General features: G+C 34.1%; 1 protein-coding gene across 1 annotated transcript; it reads right to left on the minus strand.

Annotated features, from left to right (window-relative positions):
• Positions 1 to 687: 687 nt before the first annotated feature.
• On the minus strand, positions 688 to 16,835 carry LOC110446745. The gene is made up of 12 exons (XM_021492043.1): positions 16,701 to 16,835; positions 15,343 to 15,503; positions 15,077 to 15,227; positions 12,732 to 12,898; positions 12,329 to 12,469; positions 11,786 to 11,929; positions 11,033 to 11,173; positions 10,490 to 10,633; positions 9,737 to 9,877; positions 8,418 to 8,552; positions 6,740 to 6,821; positions 688 to 4,890 (listed from the first exon to the last, which is right to left on the minus strand). Exons 6-12 carry the CDS (start codon positions 11,895 to 11,897, stop codon positions 4,449 to 4,451), a joined length of 1,197 nt encoding a protein of 398 aa, XP_021347718.1. The 5' UTR covers positions 11,898 to 11,929; positions 12,329 to 12,469; positions 12,732 to 12,898; positions 15,077 to 15,227; positions 15,343 to 15,503; positions 16,701 to 16,835; the 3' UTR covers positions 688 to 4,448.
• Between the last annotated feature and the right edge of the window lie 2,182 nt (positions 16,836 to 19,017).

The raw sequence follows: 19,017 nt of genomic DNA on the forward strand, positions 1-19,017 counted from the left end.
CTCGATACTCCAGGAGTAACGCTCACTTTCGCTCTCTGTGCACCCCGAATATGTCCAAGCAAAACTGAAGGCACACGACTAGCTATTTGATTGGTCTCAGTTAAAGAACACCTGGCCGATCGCGAAGGCAGATACCTGTCCTTTGACGAATACATAGAAGCCAATCAAATTTACCGTGATGCGAATGGCAGATTATTGGATCAAACTACTAGCAGTCTTCTTGTCTCATCCACTAGGTGGTTCACACTGAACCTTCAATTTTGATGACATATTCATGGGTTGCAGAGAGCGAATATGAGCGTAACCCCTGGCGTATCGAGAATGGCCAAGACAGACACAAAGGAATACACATTGAGAAATGTGATTTGTTCATTGCCACTAGCTCTGCTTGGACAAAAACAGATAATGACAAACCGCTTATAAAGGATACTGCTAAAGTATTGCAAAAACCCCAACAATAATTAAAAATTATTTCTATGCCATTGGTACAAGCGATATTCTTCTTATTCGTGTTAGAGGGTTTCCAAATGAAACATTAGCGGCTGGTACTTAGGTATAATCCGGCCATCTCCCTCATCGTAAGATGATCCTGTCACCTTCATTTCCATAAGATAATCTAGTCACCTTCTTTTCTGTTCATATAATATTTCATATGCATTTATTTGAAAAGAAAAGAAAAACCCAGGTAAACGACAATAAAAACGAATATGTATTATGTCTATTTAAAGAAACAATTGTTCAGTCGACAAAATGAATATGCAAAATGTCTACATCGTTGGTGACCTAATCTATATTTTACATATTTTAACCACAAAACAACAAAATAAAATCGTACAATTCTAATCTAGTCACCTTCATTTCCATTAGGTAATTTATCACATTCTTTTTAAACGGAAATGTATCCACCTTTTTTTAAAGTCCTTTTTTGATATATGTACAATTGTATTATTTTAAAAAACAAACTAGTGAAAATACGAATATATTCATGAATATAAACAGTATCATTTAGCCAACAAAATAAATATATATAGCATTTGCAAAATGTCTTCAACATAGGTAAAATGTATTTGTATTTTACAGATTTAACAGCAAAACACCAAAATAAAGTAATACACGTCCAAACGGTAGATTACGTGTACATGTATCATTACGTGTTTATACATATAGTATTCAACAGAAAACCATTGAAAATTCTTTATGTAACATATGAATGTCATCATCACTGGTACAATTTATCTATTCAGTTATTTTTTGTTAATTGACGGACAACAAACAAATAAACCGCGCAAGTTTTTATGCGTAAATGGTAAGCATGCCAAGACAGAAACAAAGAAATTCACATGAAGCAGGTATAAGAAGATATTTTTGAACGGAAAAGATAAAGGTATATCTCAACAGACATTCGAGTCGTAGGAGGAATCCCCCCAGTTCTCTACATTAATTAAAACCTCAAGAAAATGATTGACGATACTTCACTTTTTACCAGATTTTTACTACGTACTTTAAGGTTGTTCACCCGAATATGCCAATAGACTTAATCTAGTCAACTAGTGACGTAGTTAGAGCACTGCGTCAAATATATGGCTTATAATTCCTGCACTATTGATGCAGCAATCGTTGCGATGCTTTACATGTACTTTAAAAAAATATAACAAATATAAATTTTATTAGTTTTGCCATCCGTTGAATCCCATGCATATTTCACTCGAATTGTTGAATATCCCGATAATTGTTTTCACCGGTGCTCGCACTTGTAAAGAATATCGGTATGTTGCCGTACTCGTTAAATACGGATGGTTTTCAACGGAAAACCATTAAATTCCCTTTATATAGCATATACAATATGCCTTCATCTTGGATAAACTTTATTATTTAAATAGATTTTTAAAAAAAAGCTTTAACCGACAACGAACAAGATAAAACTGTACAAGGTCATACGGTAAAATATGTTTCAATGATAAACGTTCCAGAATAGATAAGGAAATATATTTGTGGAAAGTCAGAAGGAAACAAGCCATTCGGATTGATATGTCTCGCCTGTGCCCCGCTTTGACCATCAATGCACATGTCATTTTTGTTTGGTCTAGAACTTATAGTTTCAGAAAAACTATCTTAAGCGCAAAAACTGAATGTCGATGGAGATGCTGACAAAAGCAATGGACCATGAAAGGTAGGCCCCATTCAGCACTTGATGCATGGGTTGATATGTAATTCTTAAGATGAATCTATGGTTCAAGTTTGGTTGGTCTAGCACTTCTACTTTCAGTGAAACTAACTTAAACGCAAAAACTTAATGTTGACGCCGCCATCGCCATCGCCGGAAAAGCAACAACTCTGCTATTTCGTGGCGGCCAGACAAAAAAAAAATGTAAGAAGAGAAAAGATAAAGAGTTATTTGTAATGAAGGGACTACCAGACAAAGAAGACACAGAAGAAACCCCTGCGATTCTCAGGGGGCTCAACATCAATTGAAATAATAACAAACTATCGCATAGCAAAAGCACCCAGCAGTAGATTGTTACAATAATTGTGAGATTATGTCACCTTACACACTGACTAGATATGGGATAGCATAATAATTTGTGACCATATTAACAAGACTGTATAATTTACCTTGTACTTAGTACATTTGTATTTGGTACGTGTTTTGGGTAACCCTAATATACCAGGAGACTTGAGAAGACTAATGGAAATACCATTGGCCTTTCTGTGGAAATGCGTCATAAACATGGAGGATTAATATATTATAACTTGTTCGTTGCTTCAGACTCTGACTATGTAAAGAATTTGGCTAAGAAACTTTATCCTAAAATCATAATAGACACTTTTGGGGAAAATAATACGTATTGACAAACCGCATAAGAATGATGCACCCGAGGAATTTCTTAAGCAAATATGTTTTATTTATCCTATAGCTATATGTGATATACTCATTATTCTTGTTAGTGAGATTCCAAGTGTAATCCTAGCTCCTGTGCTAAATGCATGCATACGTATATGTATTTTATTTATGTTATTTTTTTAAACTATAAATACTAATGTTATTAACTATGAACATTGATGAATATGAAGTTTTGAAATTGTTAGCTATAATGACAGCTGACCATGAAACGCAAACAATGCAACAGGATGGTAGTATTTTATTCCATATTGAAATAAAAAGTGTTTTAATAGGATATAGTGTTAGTGAAACCATTAGTTATCAAGCTTCAAATAATAACTTTTGAAATTTTCTGAAAACTTAAATGACATATATCTGCTACCGACGTCCGACTCACGTATGTCAACATAATTTTCAAAGCGATATTAAGATAAAGTTAATTTAATGTCTTTTTTAATGCTGCGGAAATATTTCAAGATAATTGCCAAAAAGAAAACCGATTGAATCTCACTGCAATATATACATGAGAATGATTATTTAAATATTATATAATGAATATTAAATGTCAATCCTATTGTGTCTTCTAACCAAATATATTTATTTTTGCGTCATTTCTAATGACGTATACGACTAGCACACCATTTCATTGTAAAACAAATGGTTACCTTCCCGTGGAAAGCCTCAGCGAGTTTCTACTCATGGTTAACGGATAAGTAACCATTTCTTGTTTCGTAAAAACTGTTTTTTTTTCTCTCACAAAGACACAACTTTCTTGTGATAAAGACAAAGTTATATTGTTTTGACGACACAGCCATATAACATAGAATTGATATAGCGCTTGAATAATATGAACAGTTTAAAACTGTATATTTTTAGTGCTACAGTGTATATTTAAAGCAAATCATCGAACGATAAATTGGATAATACTGTTTTATAATATACGTATATACAATCATACATAATTTCAGCAGCATCGAATAGGTCCATGGCGAAAACAGCAGGATATGTTTGTTCCTTCTCAAAAACGACTTATTAAAGATACAATGAGAGAAAATATGCTCGATTAAAGCTAGTAACGTTTCAACGTAATAGTGTTTTATACATGTATATATTCATGAAAGACTTTCCCGCGAATTTATGAAAAAAAACTATCATTCATTTATAATGGAATACAATAGAAATCTAGTATTTGTTTTAAAGCTTNTTTAAAAAAAAAAAAAAAAAAAAAAAAAAAAATCAACAACAAATAACACACATCTGCACATATAAACTTTCCTAACATTCGGATTCCCACGACTACATTGTATTAACGAATCTAGTCAAACATAACATACAAAACACAAAATTCCTTTTGATCTCCCATCTAGGATAAAAACGATTATAAGCGATACAAAGTGCTATTGAACTGGAGTATGTTATCATTACATATTCAGTTGTTCATGATCAGCTCTTTTTTGGCGATTCTTAAATATTTAGAATGAGAGTGGTCAAACAGAAACATCGAAAAAATGTCAGTCCACAGAAGTTCTTCTGTATCATCCTGAAAATGTTTGTTCATGTTTTGACACTATTTCCGTTTCTGAAATTCGTCATACTGATTTTCCATCGTAATACCTCGAGTGTGATCGTACAAGTCATTTACATCTGTATCCCTGTCGCGCTTGTCAAACGCGTCATACTCCCCTGTGTCATTCATTCTTCTTGCGTGAGAATACATGTCGTTGTCATCATTTTCAGCGCGCTTTCCGCCGAGTACACCATAACCATAGTTATTAGTTGCCGTTGTTTGAGTTGGGGACTCAGATCTTGGGCCCTTGACATCAGACATCGCTATGCTATAATTCCCGTCATTGCCAAGGTTCATTGGTTGAACGAGATCGTACGCCTGATCTCCATTCACATTACCTTCGAGAACCACCTCGCTGTAGCCAACATCGATATTCAAATTGCTTGACTGCCCGTTGCTATACGATACCGTCCTTCCATATATGGAGTTCTTCCTTTTTTCCCTGTTAAATGTATAAAGACACAGAATAATATTCTGTTACGCCAAGTTGCATAAAACATTATCGTTATTGTGGAATCCAAAATCGTTTCAAAACATTTTATAAACGGTTTGATGTGGATACATATTAAAAGGAACATAAATATGCTGATATATATACACCGATTTGTTTATATGAACAAAATTTGATAAGTTTCGTATATTCATATTTTTGGTCAAGCCAACTTGATGCATCATGTATTATCATGAGTTCAAGACAAGGAACCGGATCCGTATCAATGTTACCGTTATTCGTTTTCTTACTCTAGAACGGATTCTGTGCTCAAACCGATTTTCCTGTAACTCACTCAAATCTGGTGTCACGGTCAAAACGTCAAATTTTAACCTTGCAGATGGTATTCAACTTTCAGACTCTCCAAATTTCTTTCAAATATTTGACAAAAAAATGATTTTTTGTTACTAATTTATTGTCGAAAAAAACAGAATATGAGCTTGAGCATGAGAAAGGTTTCATTATTGGCCCAAGTCATAATGTGTTTTATGGAAAACAAATATAGCTTTTATACACTTTAAAAAAGAAAACAATTACATGCCAGTAAAAGATTTTCCCTCCCACAGGAATATCCTTCACACACATATTACTCTATTCTAACAAACATCAACAACAACAATTTTCGTCAAATTCGACTATTTCATGTGACAAAACTATGAACTTCTGTTGAAATGAAATAATCACAGTTGCCTGTTTTCCCCAATGTCATCTGATGGAGCCCAATAAATGATTTCTATATTTCTGACATGGAAGCTTATTTTATTATTTATATTAGCACAGGTACACAGGAGACAACATAATCCTGAATCTATTAAAGAATTATACCAGTGATTTGAACTCAGGTAGATTTGATTCCGAATCGTTAATCAAAGACAATTTTTAACATTATCATCTGCTCTGCATGAATTTTTATTCTACTAAATGTTGAAACATTTCTGCTAAAAGTCGAAGACCTAATGTAAACATGCATACTATTTTTCTGGAATTGATTCATAGATTCAGTATAAATATATAAATAACGGCTTAGTAAGGCCCCAGCACAGAGAACAGCTGAATGACAACTTCCTTATGCTTAGCAAAAGTTCTTCTATAACGTATTCCGTCTTTGCGTATTGCAGAGTTATCTTTTCTTGGGAGCAGGTATTGATTGTTACGTCATTGGTTTGTGTGAGAAAATTACGTCGTTTTCTCAAAAACTGATGACGTTACTCTCACAAACAAGTGACGTAACAATCAATACCCAAGAGAAGGTAACTCTGCAATACGCAACTGATTTCTTTTGGGGAAAACCTAGTAATTTAATAAAATTGCAACATTTGGTCTGCCACCACCACCACATAAATAAATGAATAATAAATAAATATATACAACAATAATAAATAAATAATTATTGATAAATTAATTAAATGAATAATAAATAGGCGATAAATAATTCATGAAACAAATAAATTGATAAGAAAGTAATTATTAAATTTATAAGAATTAGACAAATGATAAATAAATAATTAATAACTGATTAAATAATAAATAAATAGTAGATTAATGATAAATAAATGCATATTCAATAAATAAAATAGAACATAATAATGTCATACTTATATTGAAAAACATCAGAATTTCTATATCCTTACTATCATTGTGATGTGAATAGACTGGCGTATCGTGATAAAGAGAGTGATCTATAGAATTTTCCGGTGTCCCAATTCCTACAATATGAATAATATTTAGAACAAATGATCATGAAATGAAATAAAAATCGGATTTTAAGGACATGGCACGAAAGACATTGAGTGGGACCTACCTTTTGCAATACCAGACAGTAATTACAATGACCGATATAGCAACCAGACAACCGATGGGCACACCGACGTAAATAGGCAGATCTAAAAATAGAAACATTAAACATAACGACCCATGCTAACTTTTGGGAATGAATTGAATCTGAGAATCAAAATTAATCTGCTGCTCGCCATTTTCATAACTTAAGTACATGTATTTTACTAATACATGTACATCGCTAATGTTCAATTGTGTGATCCCCTCTTAATTTTTCAGCGTTCAATATACGTGTAACGACAAATAATCATTCATTCAAATTCCGATTATTTTGATTTTGTATGACGTTATTGTTATTATTTTTTACATTCTTGTTGTTACGATGCTACTGTTCACGACAAGGTATTTGAAGTAGATTTAACTGGATCGATATCAGTTATTTTTAGACAAGTCTAAAATAACAATGATCGCCAGTACTGTTTTCATACAGTATACCAGAATATACTTAATATTAGATTGTAAAATTACACTAAATTCACCGATTATAATTATGTCATTGATTCTGTTAGGTTTGTGCCAACCAACAGTGATGTCCTTAGGTACCTGACATGCTTAGTGTTTGTTTAATTTCTGATCGTGTCTCCTCAGAGGCTACTTCACAGTTCGCCTTTACAAAAAGATCATCTCTCACAGATGGTTCCATATTGTGATGGCGCTTACGTCACTTAAATGTCACACCATAGATAAATTCGAAATTTGCAAAAGAGCTATGAGCGACATTATTACTGACGCATAAAATGGCATGTTGTCATGTGACCAATTTACGTCGACCTCATTTGCTTATACTAGAGTAATATTTTGCTCCAGAATGATCTTTGTAAGGGCCATTACAAAAAGATCATCTCTCACAGATGGTTATATATTGTGATGGCGTTTACGTCACTTTAATGTCACACAATAGACAAATTCGAAATTTGCAAAAGAGCTATGAGCTACATTATTACTGAGGCATAAAATGGCATGTGACCAATTCACGTCGACCTCATTTGCTCATACTAGAGTAATATTTCGCTCCAGAATGATCTTTGTAAGGGGCATAACAGACACTTTTCCTCTATAATCTTAATCCCAAGATCTTCAATGTCCCCTAAGAAGATAGTTCTGGGATCACATATTAATACATGTGTCAGCATATATATGAGCTAGAATTTATTTACGAACTTATCGGGACACTTTAGAAAGGATGCACAAAAAACCCAAAAACAAACAGGAATTTAGGAGAAATGATAAAAATAAAAACCGTTTGTAACTGAAACAGTAAAAGAAAATTCATTGTACATGTACCCAGATAAAGACAGCTCATGGGCCATTGTTCTCGAAACGTGCCATAAAATGTTTCGAAATATATAAGTATCAATATTTAATAAAAACACGTGAAAAGTCATTGGTCACCTGCCCGACCACGTCGGTTTTTTTCTGGGTACTCCGGCTTCCTCCACAAAAAAATCCCCTGCGCGCTACCGTCCAGGCCAACACGAGTGATTTATAAAAGTTGTTAAACTTGTTTCATTATTGTCGTAAAATAAATAAGGTTAAATACATTATAAGAAGTGTAAGAATAAACCAGAACATTATTTACTACTGTCATCTCTGTGAATTCGGACCTTATACCATGCTGTGTACATACAAACTATATCACCTACTCGCTTGGTCGTCTTCTTCCTCCCCTGTCCCCACGTCATCTTTCTTGATTTTGCAAACTGCGCCAGTTGCGTCCTCTGTACATACCAAAGTGTCTATACAGCTGTTGAATGTACATTTCTGCCCTAGACCCGATCCTTTATAAAGAGAAATATCAACACGTTTTGTTAAAATGTGACTGTTAGTATACATTTTACGAGGAAAATATACATCATTAATTTGTTTCTTTCGAGTAAAATGCTTTTGTAATGAAACTTTCAGCAAGTTCAAATAAGCTTTTATTAGTTGAGCAAAATTTGAAAAGATATGTTTATCAATATATTTGTATAATCCAACTTGACGCATCATGTATTGCCATGGGTTCAAGACAAGGAACAGGAACCGTATGCATGTTACTGTTAACCGTTTTCTTACTCTAGTACGGATTCTGTGCTCAAACCTATTTTCATTCTTTTGTAATGAAAATTTCAGCAAGTTCTAATCAGTATAGGAGGATATTGCAATATCATAACAATTGGCATTATGTAACCATTATTAGCTACTGAACACATTAACATAAAAAAAGTCACTATAAAGCTGTGTTTGTTATACAAATCATTTGAATATATTCTGTATCGCGATTGTAAATATCGGAACAGAGCCTGCATGGCGCCAACTCGAAACACTACAGGATAACTCAGAATGAATTATAATACCATAACATTAAAGTTCTGGAAAACACGTATATTTTCAAACGTGTGTATTTGGAATTTAAATATTTATTATAAGAGAAGAAGTTATTATTACTACAATTTATGTCATTTAAGGAATGTCAATATGCAAATAGAATGATACTTTTGTAATTGGCGTGTGCTAAAAAGTTTCATAGAAAAAAAGTTTTCTACCATAACCTGCAGTGTTGTTGGAACTACACTTATTAGTTAATTTTCGAACTTTAAAAAAAAGACACTCGCTTAATCTCGTGTCTTTCAAAAAGTTTGAAAATCAACGAGAGTTGGGTATTCATGATAAACCAACGCCACTCGTTATGGAACCTCTATAACTACGATGGTTTATGAAATATTACAACATACCGCTCATTCAATCATTCCCGTAAAAGCGGAAATTTTCGGGGTATGGGAATGCATGCGTTTTTTGTGTTCAGTAAATTAACGCGAATATATCCAAACTCGAATATTTTATTTCCAATAATATACATAATATCATTTAACAAAATATTGCCAATGCGAAACATTAAACACTACTTCCAATTGAAAGAGTCACAATGCTTAATATGAAAGACAAGGATATATGTTTACTTTAACAAACCAATTAAACTTACTTTCTTCGCATGCTTTCTTATCTGCATTCCAAAATGAGCTAGCCTCGTTTTCACACCTACAAACATTGTTGTCCGTTTGTTTACAGACTAATCCACTGATGCAGCTTTCGTCGTTTGTACACGTCTGGTTGTAACCCAAGTCTGTAACAGAACAAGGGTCATTGTATAGTTATAGGAATTGTTTAATTTGATAATAAAGTAAGTATTGCAAAATGTCAAAACATTACGAGGCGAATACATGTACCACGATATTAATGTTGCACAGATTGTGCTTGCTTTCATAAGTGCAATTACCTTACCATTTAACCTCCGGACACAAAATATAAATCTCAAGCTAACTCCCATATGGAAGAAGTGGAGGAAGCTTGAGTTGGACCAGTCTAATGGAAGTCGAGAAATAGAGCGGAAACCAAATTTATACATGACGAAAATAAGTGACTTGACGTTTTACCTTCGGACCTAAAAACGAACTAACTGTAATTAGTATATTTCTTCTTCGGTGTTTTCATAGTGTAATATAGCAAATAAATCAGGATACAGTTTAAGATCCTCTGCGCGCTACCATCCAGGCCAACAGGAATTATTAATTTCTGAAACTTGTTATATAATTGTTGTTAAATAAATAAAGTTAAATATATTTTAATCTAAAAAGTATAACAATGAACCAGAATATTATTTACTATTATTATCTCTGTGAATTCCGACCTCATACCATGCTGTGTACATAAAAAAATATATCATTTATCAACCTACTCTTTCTGCCATCTGCTTCCTCCCCTGTCCCCACGCCATCATTTTTGCTTTTGCAAACTGCGCTAGTTGCGTCCCCTGTGCATACCAAAGTGTCTTTGCAGCTGTTGTACATGTTGAATGTACAATTTTGCTCAAGATTCGACCCTTTATAAAGAGAAACATCACTTTCTTTAGTTAAAACGTGACTGTTAGTATATATTATGTGATGAAAATATTTAACGATATCATAAATCTGTTTCTTTCGAGTAAAATGCTTTTGTACTGAAACTTTTAGCAAGGTCCAATCAGTGAAGAGAAATGTTAATCAAAAGTAGAATAAACAGTCAGAAACATCGCAATATCATAAATATTGGCATTTTGTTATTATTATTTGCTACTTAACACATTAAACAAAGTTAGTCACTATTAATCTGTGTTTGATTTACAAATAGTTTAAATATCTTTTGCAATTGAAAGAGTCACAATGCTTATTATGAAGATAGCGCATGAACACGACAAGGATATATTTTTACTTCATAAACTTAACAAACCAATTAAACTTACTTTCTTCGCATGCTTTCTTATCTGCATTCCAAAATGAGCTAGCCTCGTTTTCACACCTACAAACATTGTTGTCCGTTTGTTTACAAACTAATCCACTGATGCAGCTTTCGTCGTTTGTACACGTCTGGTTGTAACCCAAGTCTGTAACAGAACAAGGGTCATTGTATAGTTATAGGAATTGTTTAATTTGATAATAAAGTAAGTATTGCAAATTGTCAAAACATTACGAGGCGAATACATGTACCACGATATTAATGTTGCACAGATTGTGCTTGCTTTCATAAGTGCAATTACCTTACCATTTAACCTCCGGACACAAAATATAAATCTCAAGCTAACTCCCATATGGAAGAAGTGGAGGAAGCTTGAGTTGGACCAGTCTAATGGAAGTCGAGAAATAGAGCGGAAACCAAATTTATACATGACGAAAATAAGTGACTTGACGTTTTACCTTCGGACCTAAAAACGAACTAACTGTAATTAGTATATTTCTTCTTCGGTGTTTTCATAGTGTAATATAGCAAATAAATCAGGATACAGTTTAAGATCCTCTGCGCGCTACCATCCAGGCCAACAGGAATTATTAATTTCTGAAACTTGTTATATAATTGTTGTTAAATAAATAAAGTTAAATATATTTTAATCTAAAAAGTATAACAATGAACCAGAATATTATTTACTATTATTATCTCTGTGAATTCCGACCTCATACCATGCTGTGTACATAAAAAAATATATCATTTATCAACCTACTCTTTCTGCCATCTGCTTCCTCCCCTGTCCCCACGCCATCATTTTTGCTTTTGCAAACTGCGCTAGTTGCGTCCCCTGTGCATACCAAAGTGTCTTTGCAGCTGTTGTACATGTTGAATGTACAATTTTGCTCAAGATTCGACCCTTTATAAAGAGAAACATCACTTTCTTTAGTTAAAACGTGACTGTTAGTATATATTATGTGATGAAAATATTTAACGATATCATAAATCTGTTTCTTTCGAGTAAAATGCTTTTGTACTGAAACTTTTAGCAAGGTCCAATCAGTGAAGAGAAATGTTAATCAAAAGTAGAATAAACAGTCAGAAACATCGCAATATCATAAATATTGGCATTTTGTTATTATTATTTGCTACTTAACACATTAAACAAAGTTAGTCACTATTAATCTGTGTTTGATTTACAAATAGTTTAAATATCTTTTGCAATTGAAAGAGTCACAATGCTTATTATGAAGATAGCGCATGAACACGACAAGGATATATTTTTACTTCATAAACTTAACAAACCAATTAAACTTACTTTCTTCGCATGCTTTCTTATCTGCATTCCAAAATGAGCTAGCCTCGTTTTCACACCTACAAACATTGTTGTCCGTTTGTTTACAAACTAATCCACTGATGCAGCTTTCGTCGTTTGTACACGTCTGGTTGTAACCCAAGTCTGTAACAGAACAAGGGTCAATGTATAGTTATAGGAATTGTTTAATTTGATAATAAAGTAAGTATTGCAAAATGTCAAAACATTACGAGACATTTTTCTGTTTTACGTTTATACATTTTAATGCATTTGTGACAACAAGGGTGCTGGGATACAAAACTACTGATCGATATTGATATTCTGCTGGATTACTGTGATGAAATGAAATTAGCCTACAACCATATTGTCCATGTTTTATAACAATGATTCTGATGTCATACTTAACCTGGGTGACACTTCACGATGACTGTTCCATTGCCACATTTTTTACACTCCTCCTCAGTCGTAGGACAATCAGAAATATCCGTCTCGTTACCAGAACAGGAATAGTTCACGTGTTTCCATACAGTTTTACTTGCATTTTTAATCGTTCCAGCTTGTAATTCACCAGACCTGTTCAAACAAACCGATGTTGAAAATCTTAGACAATTTTGAAAGCTTATGTATTGTGATAAAATACGAAGGAGTATGCCCTCCTATCATTGTTTTAACAATACATCTTCAGTACACACGCAGGCATACACACATAGGGAGATATTAGCAAGGTGGCATAGGACTAGTAGTTAGCGCCTGATAATTGTATCAATTGTATTGATTAATGTATATTCTAATTAGATTGATTCTATAAATTATATATCTGTGTACTGTAAAGCGCTTTAGAGTGTCTTATTCTAGCTAGATAGGGTGCTATATCAAATGTTGTATATTATTATTATTTACTGCGTAGCGTATTGGTGTCTAATCGATTTCAATATATTGCGTTCGCAACCCTTAAAACACAGCTGTGATGTCATCCTTTGTTCTTTAAGACATTATATTGTAGAACGTACAACGTACAGTAGCTGTCCATTATTAAGCTGTAGCTGTCCATTACTGTGTTTAATAATGGACAGCTACTGGTATTTCGTTGTACGTTCTACAATATAATGTATAACAATGGACAGTTACAAGTAACAAAAATACCTGAAATACGAACCAGCATTTCAGAAGAAAATCCCCAATTAATTTATTCAACAAATTGATTTGCTAGACATACACGTATGTACCACAGACTTAGTTGGCATCTAATTCTCATCTAATTACATGTATTTATTACATACTTACTAATAAATACGGGTTTTTTGTATATGCGATACGACACAATTGCTCTAACCCATATCAGCCCTCGCCGTATCACACCCCAAAACCCGTATCAGCCCCCGCCGTATCACACCCCAAAACCCATATCAGCCCGCAAAACCCATATCACACCCCATTTGGAAAAAAAATCGTTTTTCAATATTTCAAAAATTAAAATAAATCATAAGATAGTAGTTTTTATTAGTAAGTATGTAATAAACAGAATAAAACACGCCTTTTTCCATATCACACCCAGTATCAACCCTCGACCAATAGCATGTATTATTCTCTATGTATATCAAATATTATCCATCGAAGCACTACAGATAGTTATTTTTGATCCATAAATAATCCAGCTGACCGTATCACTGTTGAATTTTAATGAGGAAAAGGGAGTTAAATTAAAAATGAATCCAACACAATGCTGTTCAACTGCATGATGAGGGAATACGGTAATCTAATAATTATTTCAAAATAAGAATATTGATGAAATGGGGGAAATCTGCCCAATAAGTTCACAATATACATTAATGCATGAATAACCATAGCGCATGCTGCATATGTTACCGGGGTTCACAAAACAACCAGGATCCGGGTATTCTTTGTATATGTTTATTCCTCATGTAAAAAACCCAACTAAAGACTTGACCAGTTTTCCCCAAATTCAACATACAAAACATATGGTTCACCTCAGCTGGTCAGGAGCAGAGTCCCCAAGTTGACCAAAGCATTTACACAGGTAAACTGAGGCATCCGTCCTGACCAATCGTATGGTCCGTCCTTAGTCAGGTGTCAACAACTTACTCACTCACTTACATGCACACACAGGTACATTTATATATGTAAGTACATGTCAAAACACAGGCAGATTCATTAAAGGTCCTTACACCATCTTTCACACCAGACAACATATGCAAATACAAAACATGTATAACAAAACATAATGCCTACAATATGTATATTAGTAATAATTAATTACAATACAAAGTATATGCCCTATTACGCATACACTCATGCACCTCGTCATTGTCAGCATCATTACCTGTCTATTGTTCAGTAACTGTCCATTCTTAACACAAAATGTGTCCATTATTAATACAAAGGGACACTGTATTTTTAGTAGGAGAAAAACCTCAAAATGTCCATTCTACCTTACGAGCATCGATCAGTCCACTCTCTCACAGAATGGACAGTTTTTGGCCTTCTCCTTTACATTTTCACTGCTAATACTCTGAAACAGTGTGTAATTTTCTTAATTTTATTACAGTAAACTTTCAGGGTCGATCAAAGACTAACTAAAGTATAAACGTGTAACTGAGCGAGATCCGGTAACATTAGCCAACCCGAGGCGCAAGCCGAGTTTGGAATATTACAGAAGCTTAGTCCGAGATTAGAATTGGGAACAGCCTCGCAGCCTCGATTTATCTTTGACATTTGTGCCATGCAACTTACCTGAGGCCAAACTGTTTGCATATCACATTAGTGTTGTTTTGAGACCAGCATTTCGAGCAGACACCAGCCCACTTCAATTTACCCTTACTGTTTTTCCGGAAGACCTCAACCGCAGCCCTTTGTGTTTTGATACCAACTAGCCGGACTGCACCTAATAAAAAAAACGTACAGTGAACTCTTTTTTGGAAGCATTTCAAAATTACGTGTCATCAAAATGATGAAAAGCCAACAGAATTTAGAAATCTTATTAATGAGCGTTAACTCACCTATGCATGTAACGTGAGCCCTTGACGAACAGTCGTTCAATTCGCATGTTCTGTTGATTTTGGAACAGTTATGTAAATATGTGCAGTTGTATCCACCAGAAGTATCGTTACCATGGTTACCAGTCACTTTTGTTGTGTCTTCGGAACGCTTTATTCCTCCACTTGATAAACAGAAACCCAAATTATGCTAATATCGAAGGCCGTATATCAATACTTAAACCGTGCAAACGAAGGGGGAATACGTTTACTGTCCTATATCAAACAGTATGTATATGGTAGCTTATAGTTGGGCATTGTACAAATAACAGTCGCGATGGATAATATAAAATAATCAAGATGAACGTAATTAAGATAGTTCGCTGTATCTATTATTTGATGTTATAAATATCTATTATTTTCAGAGTATAATTCAAACTCCGGGATCATAACATTTCACTATGACCTAATTTTCCCTTAATCGATACATGTGTATATATATATGTTCAGATTTCATTTAAAATCATTACAAACCACAAGATTATGGTAACATCGCAATAGCTTCATATACAGAAACATATATTATACCAAAGTCCAAAATCAGCTTTACACATGCAATCACATTAAGACAACAGACGTAAATTATTAATTAATGTCAAGTGTGACAGAGTGGCGTAAAGAAACGGGGCTTATTATTATGCCAATTTTAGGGACTATAAGTCCGCCAGCAGAGTCAACCACCATGTCACATACAAAACACTACAAATACGGAGAAATGAAGCACCTGTAAAGTACTTGTAACTTTTTACACTTTTTACTAATCACATAATACTTTGACATGTTGTTTCGATTGATTATAGGGAGTTATGACCCTTTAATGACAGTCTTCTAAACAAATATACCATACCAACCCCAATCGTTAATAATTTAATTCACATCAATGATATTCCAGTGTATTGCATTGTCTTCTATTTGATAAATAGCAATTAACTGCCAGTAAACAATAAATAAATGTACTTTGACCAGATCGTAAGTTGATTCACACATTCATCAAAACACCTCCCTGTTAAATAACAACCTGACAGATGAAAACAAGAAATATTGAAGAGTCAACAAAAGGGAATCCGCTTATCGTTCAACTTTGTAGCAAGCCGTCTCTTAATCTTGTCATATGTAGAAATTACTAGTCCGAAAAACAGGATTACTAAAGCTTCCATTTACATTTTCCTATTTGATTGAGGGTCACTGGCAGCATGCACAACCACGTGACCTATGCTATTTACATCGCACATAAATTATTTTTTTTAAGTAAACTGTAATTACAAATGGTTAATGCTATAAACAAGTGCAGCTGCAATCTTAAAATTAATTTGATTACATACATGAATTGTAATTCCTTGCAGGCGAAATTAGCGGTTTTGTTTGTCCAACAGTTGTCTCCACATACTGGCTTCCATAGCTTTCCCTCATATTGCTCCACGATACCGGAGCGTTTGGTCGAATCACTCACTAGACGGACTGAAAAAAAACAGAAGCCCAAAGGTACCAAAAGACTGTGAATCATCGATTGTATTCGTTTGAATATCGATAAATGTTCCAATGTGAAAATTAAATAGCACTTCACAGCTCAATAAGAGGTATCGTTCGGCTCATTTCATATCCTACCCAATATGAACCCGAAATCCATAGGGATATGGAATAGGATACGAAAATGGTTTTATATATACTAAGTGTATCATATCCTATACAAGTTCAATAATTATTATTATAAAAATGCAAAGTAACAGTTATCAACAATAACACTTAAAAACATGTCAATCTTATTATCTCAATTTCCGGATCAGTTGTTCCGGAAGTAGATCGGATATAAGGCGTACAGGGCCGATATGGCACGCGAAGGGCAGATATGGCACGTGAAGGGCAGATATGGCACGTGAAGGGCAGATATGACACGTGAAGGGCAGATATGGATCGGGTCGAGATATGACTAGTGCCACGCTTGAAGTACCACACTTGAAAAAAAGGCAGATATGTTAGAAAATATATGATAACCAGATGTATTTTTGAATAACATCTTAAATTTAATAATTATCGTCAGAGGACTTAAAAAGGAACGGTACCCAAAATGGAACATATGACTGATATATCATTTATATTTTGCAATACAAATGAATGTCTGTTCTGAATAAGAAAATTATAGAGTATGGCATGGAGCACAATAACCCGACTGAAAAATGAAAAACATTAAATGAAAGGTTTTCCCGGAACTTTCAAAATACGACACGCTAATATCTTAACACATTTTAAGAAAATATCCTTGCAATTGAATATTTTAATGAATACATGATTAACCAATATCAGAAAGTGCCAAAACTTTCTTGAAATGAAGACAAAATATTTTAAATGCTGTCTGTTTATTTTCATATGGTGATGTGTTCCGTTTTAAGTACCCGACAAGCTAAAACTTTCCAGTGAACTTGACTCAACTAAAAGGGCACTATTAATAGACACACGCGCTGTTGATACCCGGGAAATACAGATAAGAAATCTAAAGGCATTTATTGTTTCAATATGGTTACAAAAACAAATGTTTTTTCCAGAAACTAGGTAGGAAATATTGATATATTTTCTGTAAAAAGTGTTCCATTTTAGTTACCCGTACATTATGTCACGAATTATCAATGAAATTGATGTAAAAGCTGACTGTCATATCTTACCCGTACATTATGTCACGAATTATCAATAAAATTGATGTAAAAGTTGACTGTCATATCCAGTTGAAATGCATAATTTTACAAACTTTGTCTAAAGCAGCCAACGAGATGTTATACTTCAAATCTAGAATACACGAGTGTCTTTAGTGTTCTGTTAATCAGGTCTTATTTGTTTGTGGTTTACGTCCTTTTAACAGATATGGTCATTTAAGGACGTGTCAGGTTTTGGTGGTGGATAAAAGCTGGAGTACCTGGAGAAAAACTACTAACCTGCGACCACTGCCCCACGTAGGCCTCGAACCTACGACCCAGTGGTGCAGGGCTTATGTTAGCAGAGTTTCAGACGCCTTAACCACTCGGCCACCGCGGCCCCCAATCAGGACGTACACTAACTTGATGAGATTGTAACAAGGACTTATACTGTCGTCTATGATATTTGCATCCCAAAAATGCCAGGGGTTACGTCAACTTAAGTTCTCCCCTGGAAATGTCATGACAAAAACGAAGGCACGCGGTTAGCTATTTGATTGGTTTTAGGTGAAAAAAAACCGGCCAACAGATTACAGAGGAGCGACATCCGACATCATATCATGTCAATTTTACCGTAAAGGTGCCGACCGATTCTTTTGATGTACATAAAAGGATCACATAAGTCTATTACAATGTAAGACCATCCACAAGGTACCGAGCGATTCTTTTGATGTATATAAAAGGATAACGTACATTAGTCTATTACAATGTAAGACCATCCACCAGGTACCGACCGATTCTTTTGATGCAGATAATAGGATCACATTAGTCTATTACAATGTAAGACCATCCACAAGGTACCGAGCGATTCTTTTGATGTATATAAAAGGATAACGTACATTAGTCTATTACAATGTAAGACAATCCACCAGGTACCGACCGATTCTTTTGATGCAGATAATAGGTTCACATTAGTCTATTACAATGTAAGACCAAGCACAAGGTGCCGAGCGAT

This window comes from Mizuhopecten yessoensis, unplaced genomic scaffold (genome assembly GCF_002113885.1).
Source record: "Mizuhopecten yessoensis strain PY_sf001 unplaced genomic scaffold, ASM211388v2 scaffold2977, whole genome shotgun sequence".
NCBI lineage: Eukaryota > Metazoa > Mollusca > Bivalvia > Pectinida > Pectinidae > Mizuhopecten > Mizuhopecten yessoensis.

Bases quoted from the DNA above. Each gene is read 5' to 3' on its own strand.
- LOC110446745 (XM_021492043.1), bottom strand. From the start codon at position 11,897: ATGTACAACAGCTGCAAAGACACTTTGGTATGCACAGGGGACGCAACT. The intron at 9,878-10,489 runs GTAGGTTGATAA...GTTCTGTTACAG, and splicing joins GGAAGCAGATGGCAGAAAGA to ACTTGGGTTACAACCAGACG. The intron at 8,553-9,736 runs GTAAGTTTAATT...CTCTTTATAAAG, and splicing joins TAAGAAAGCATGCGAAGAAA to GATCGGGTCTAGGGCAGAAA.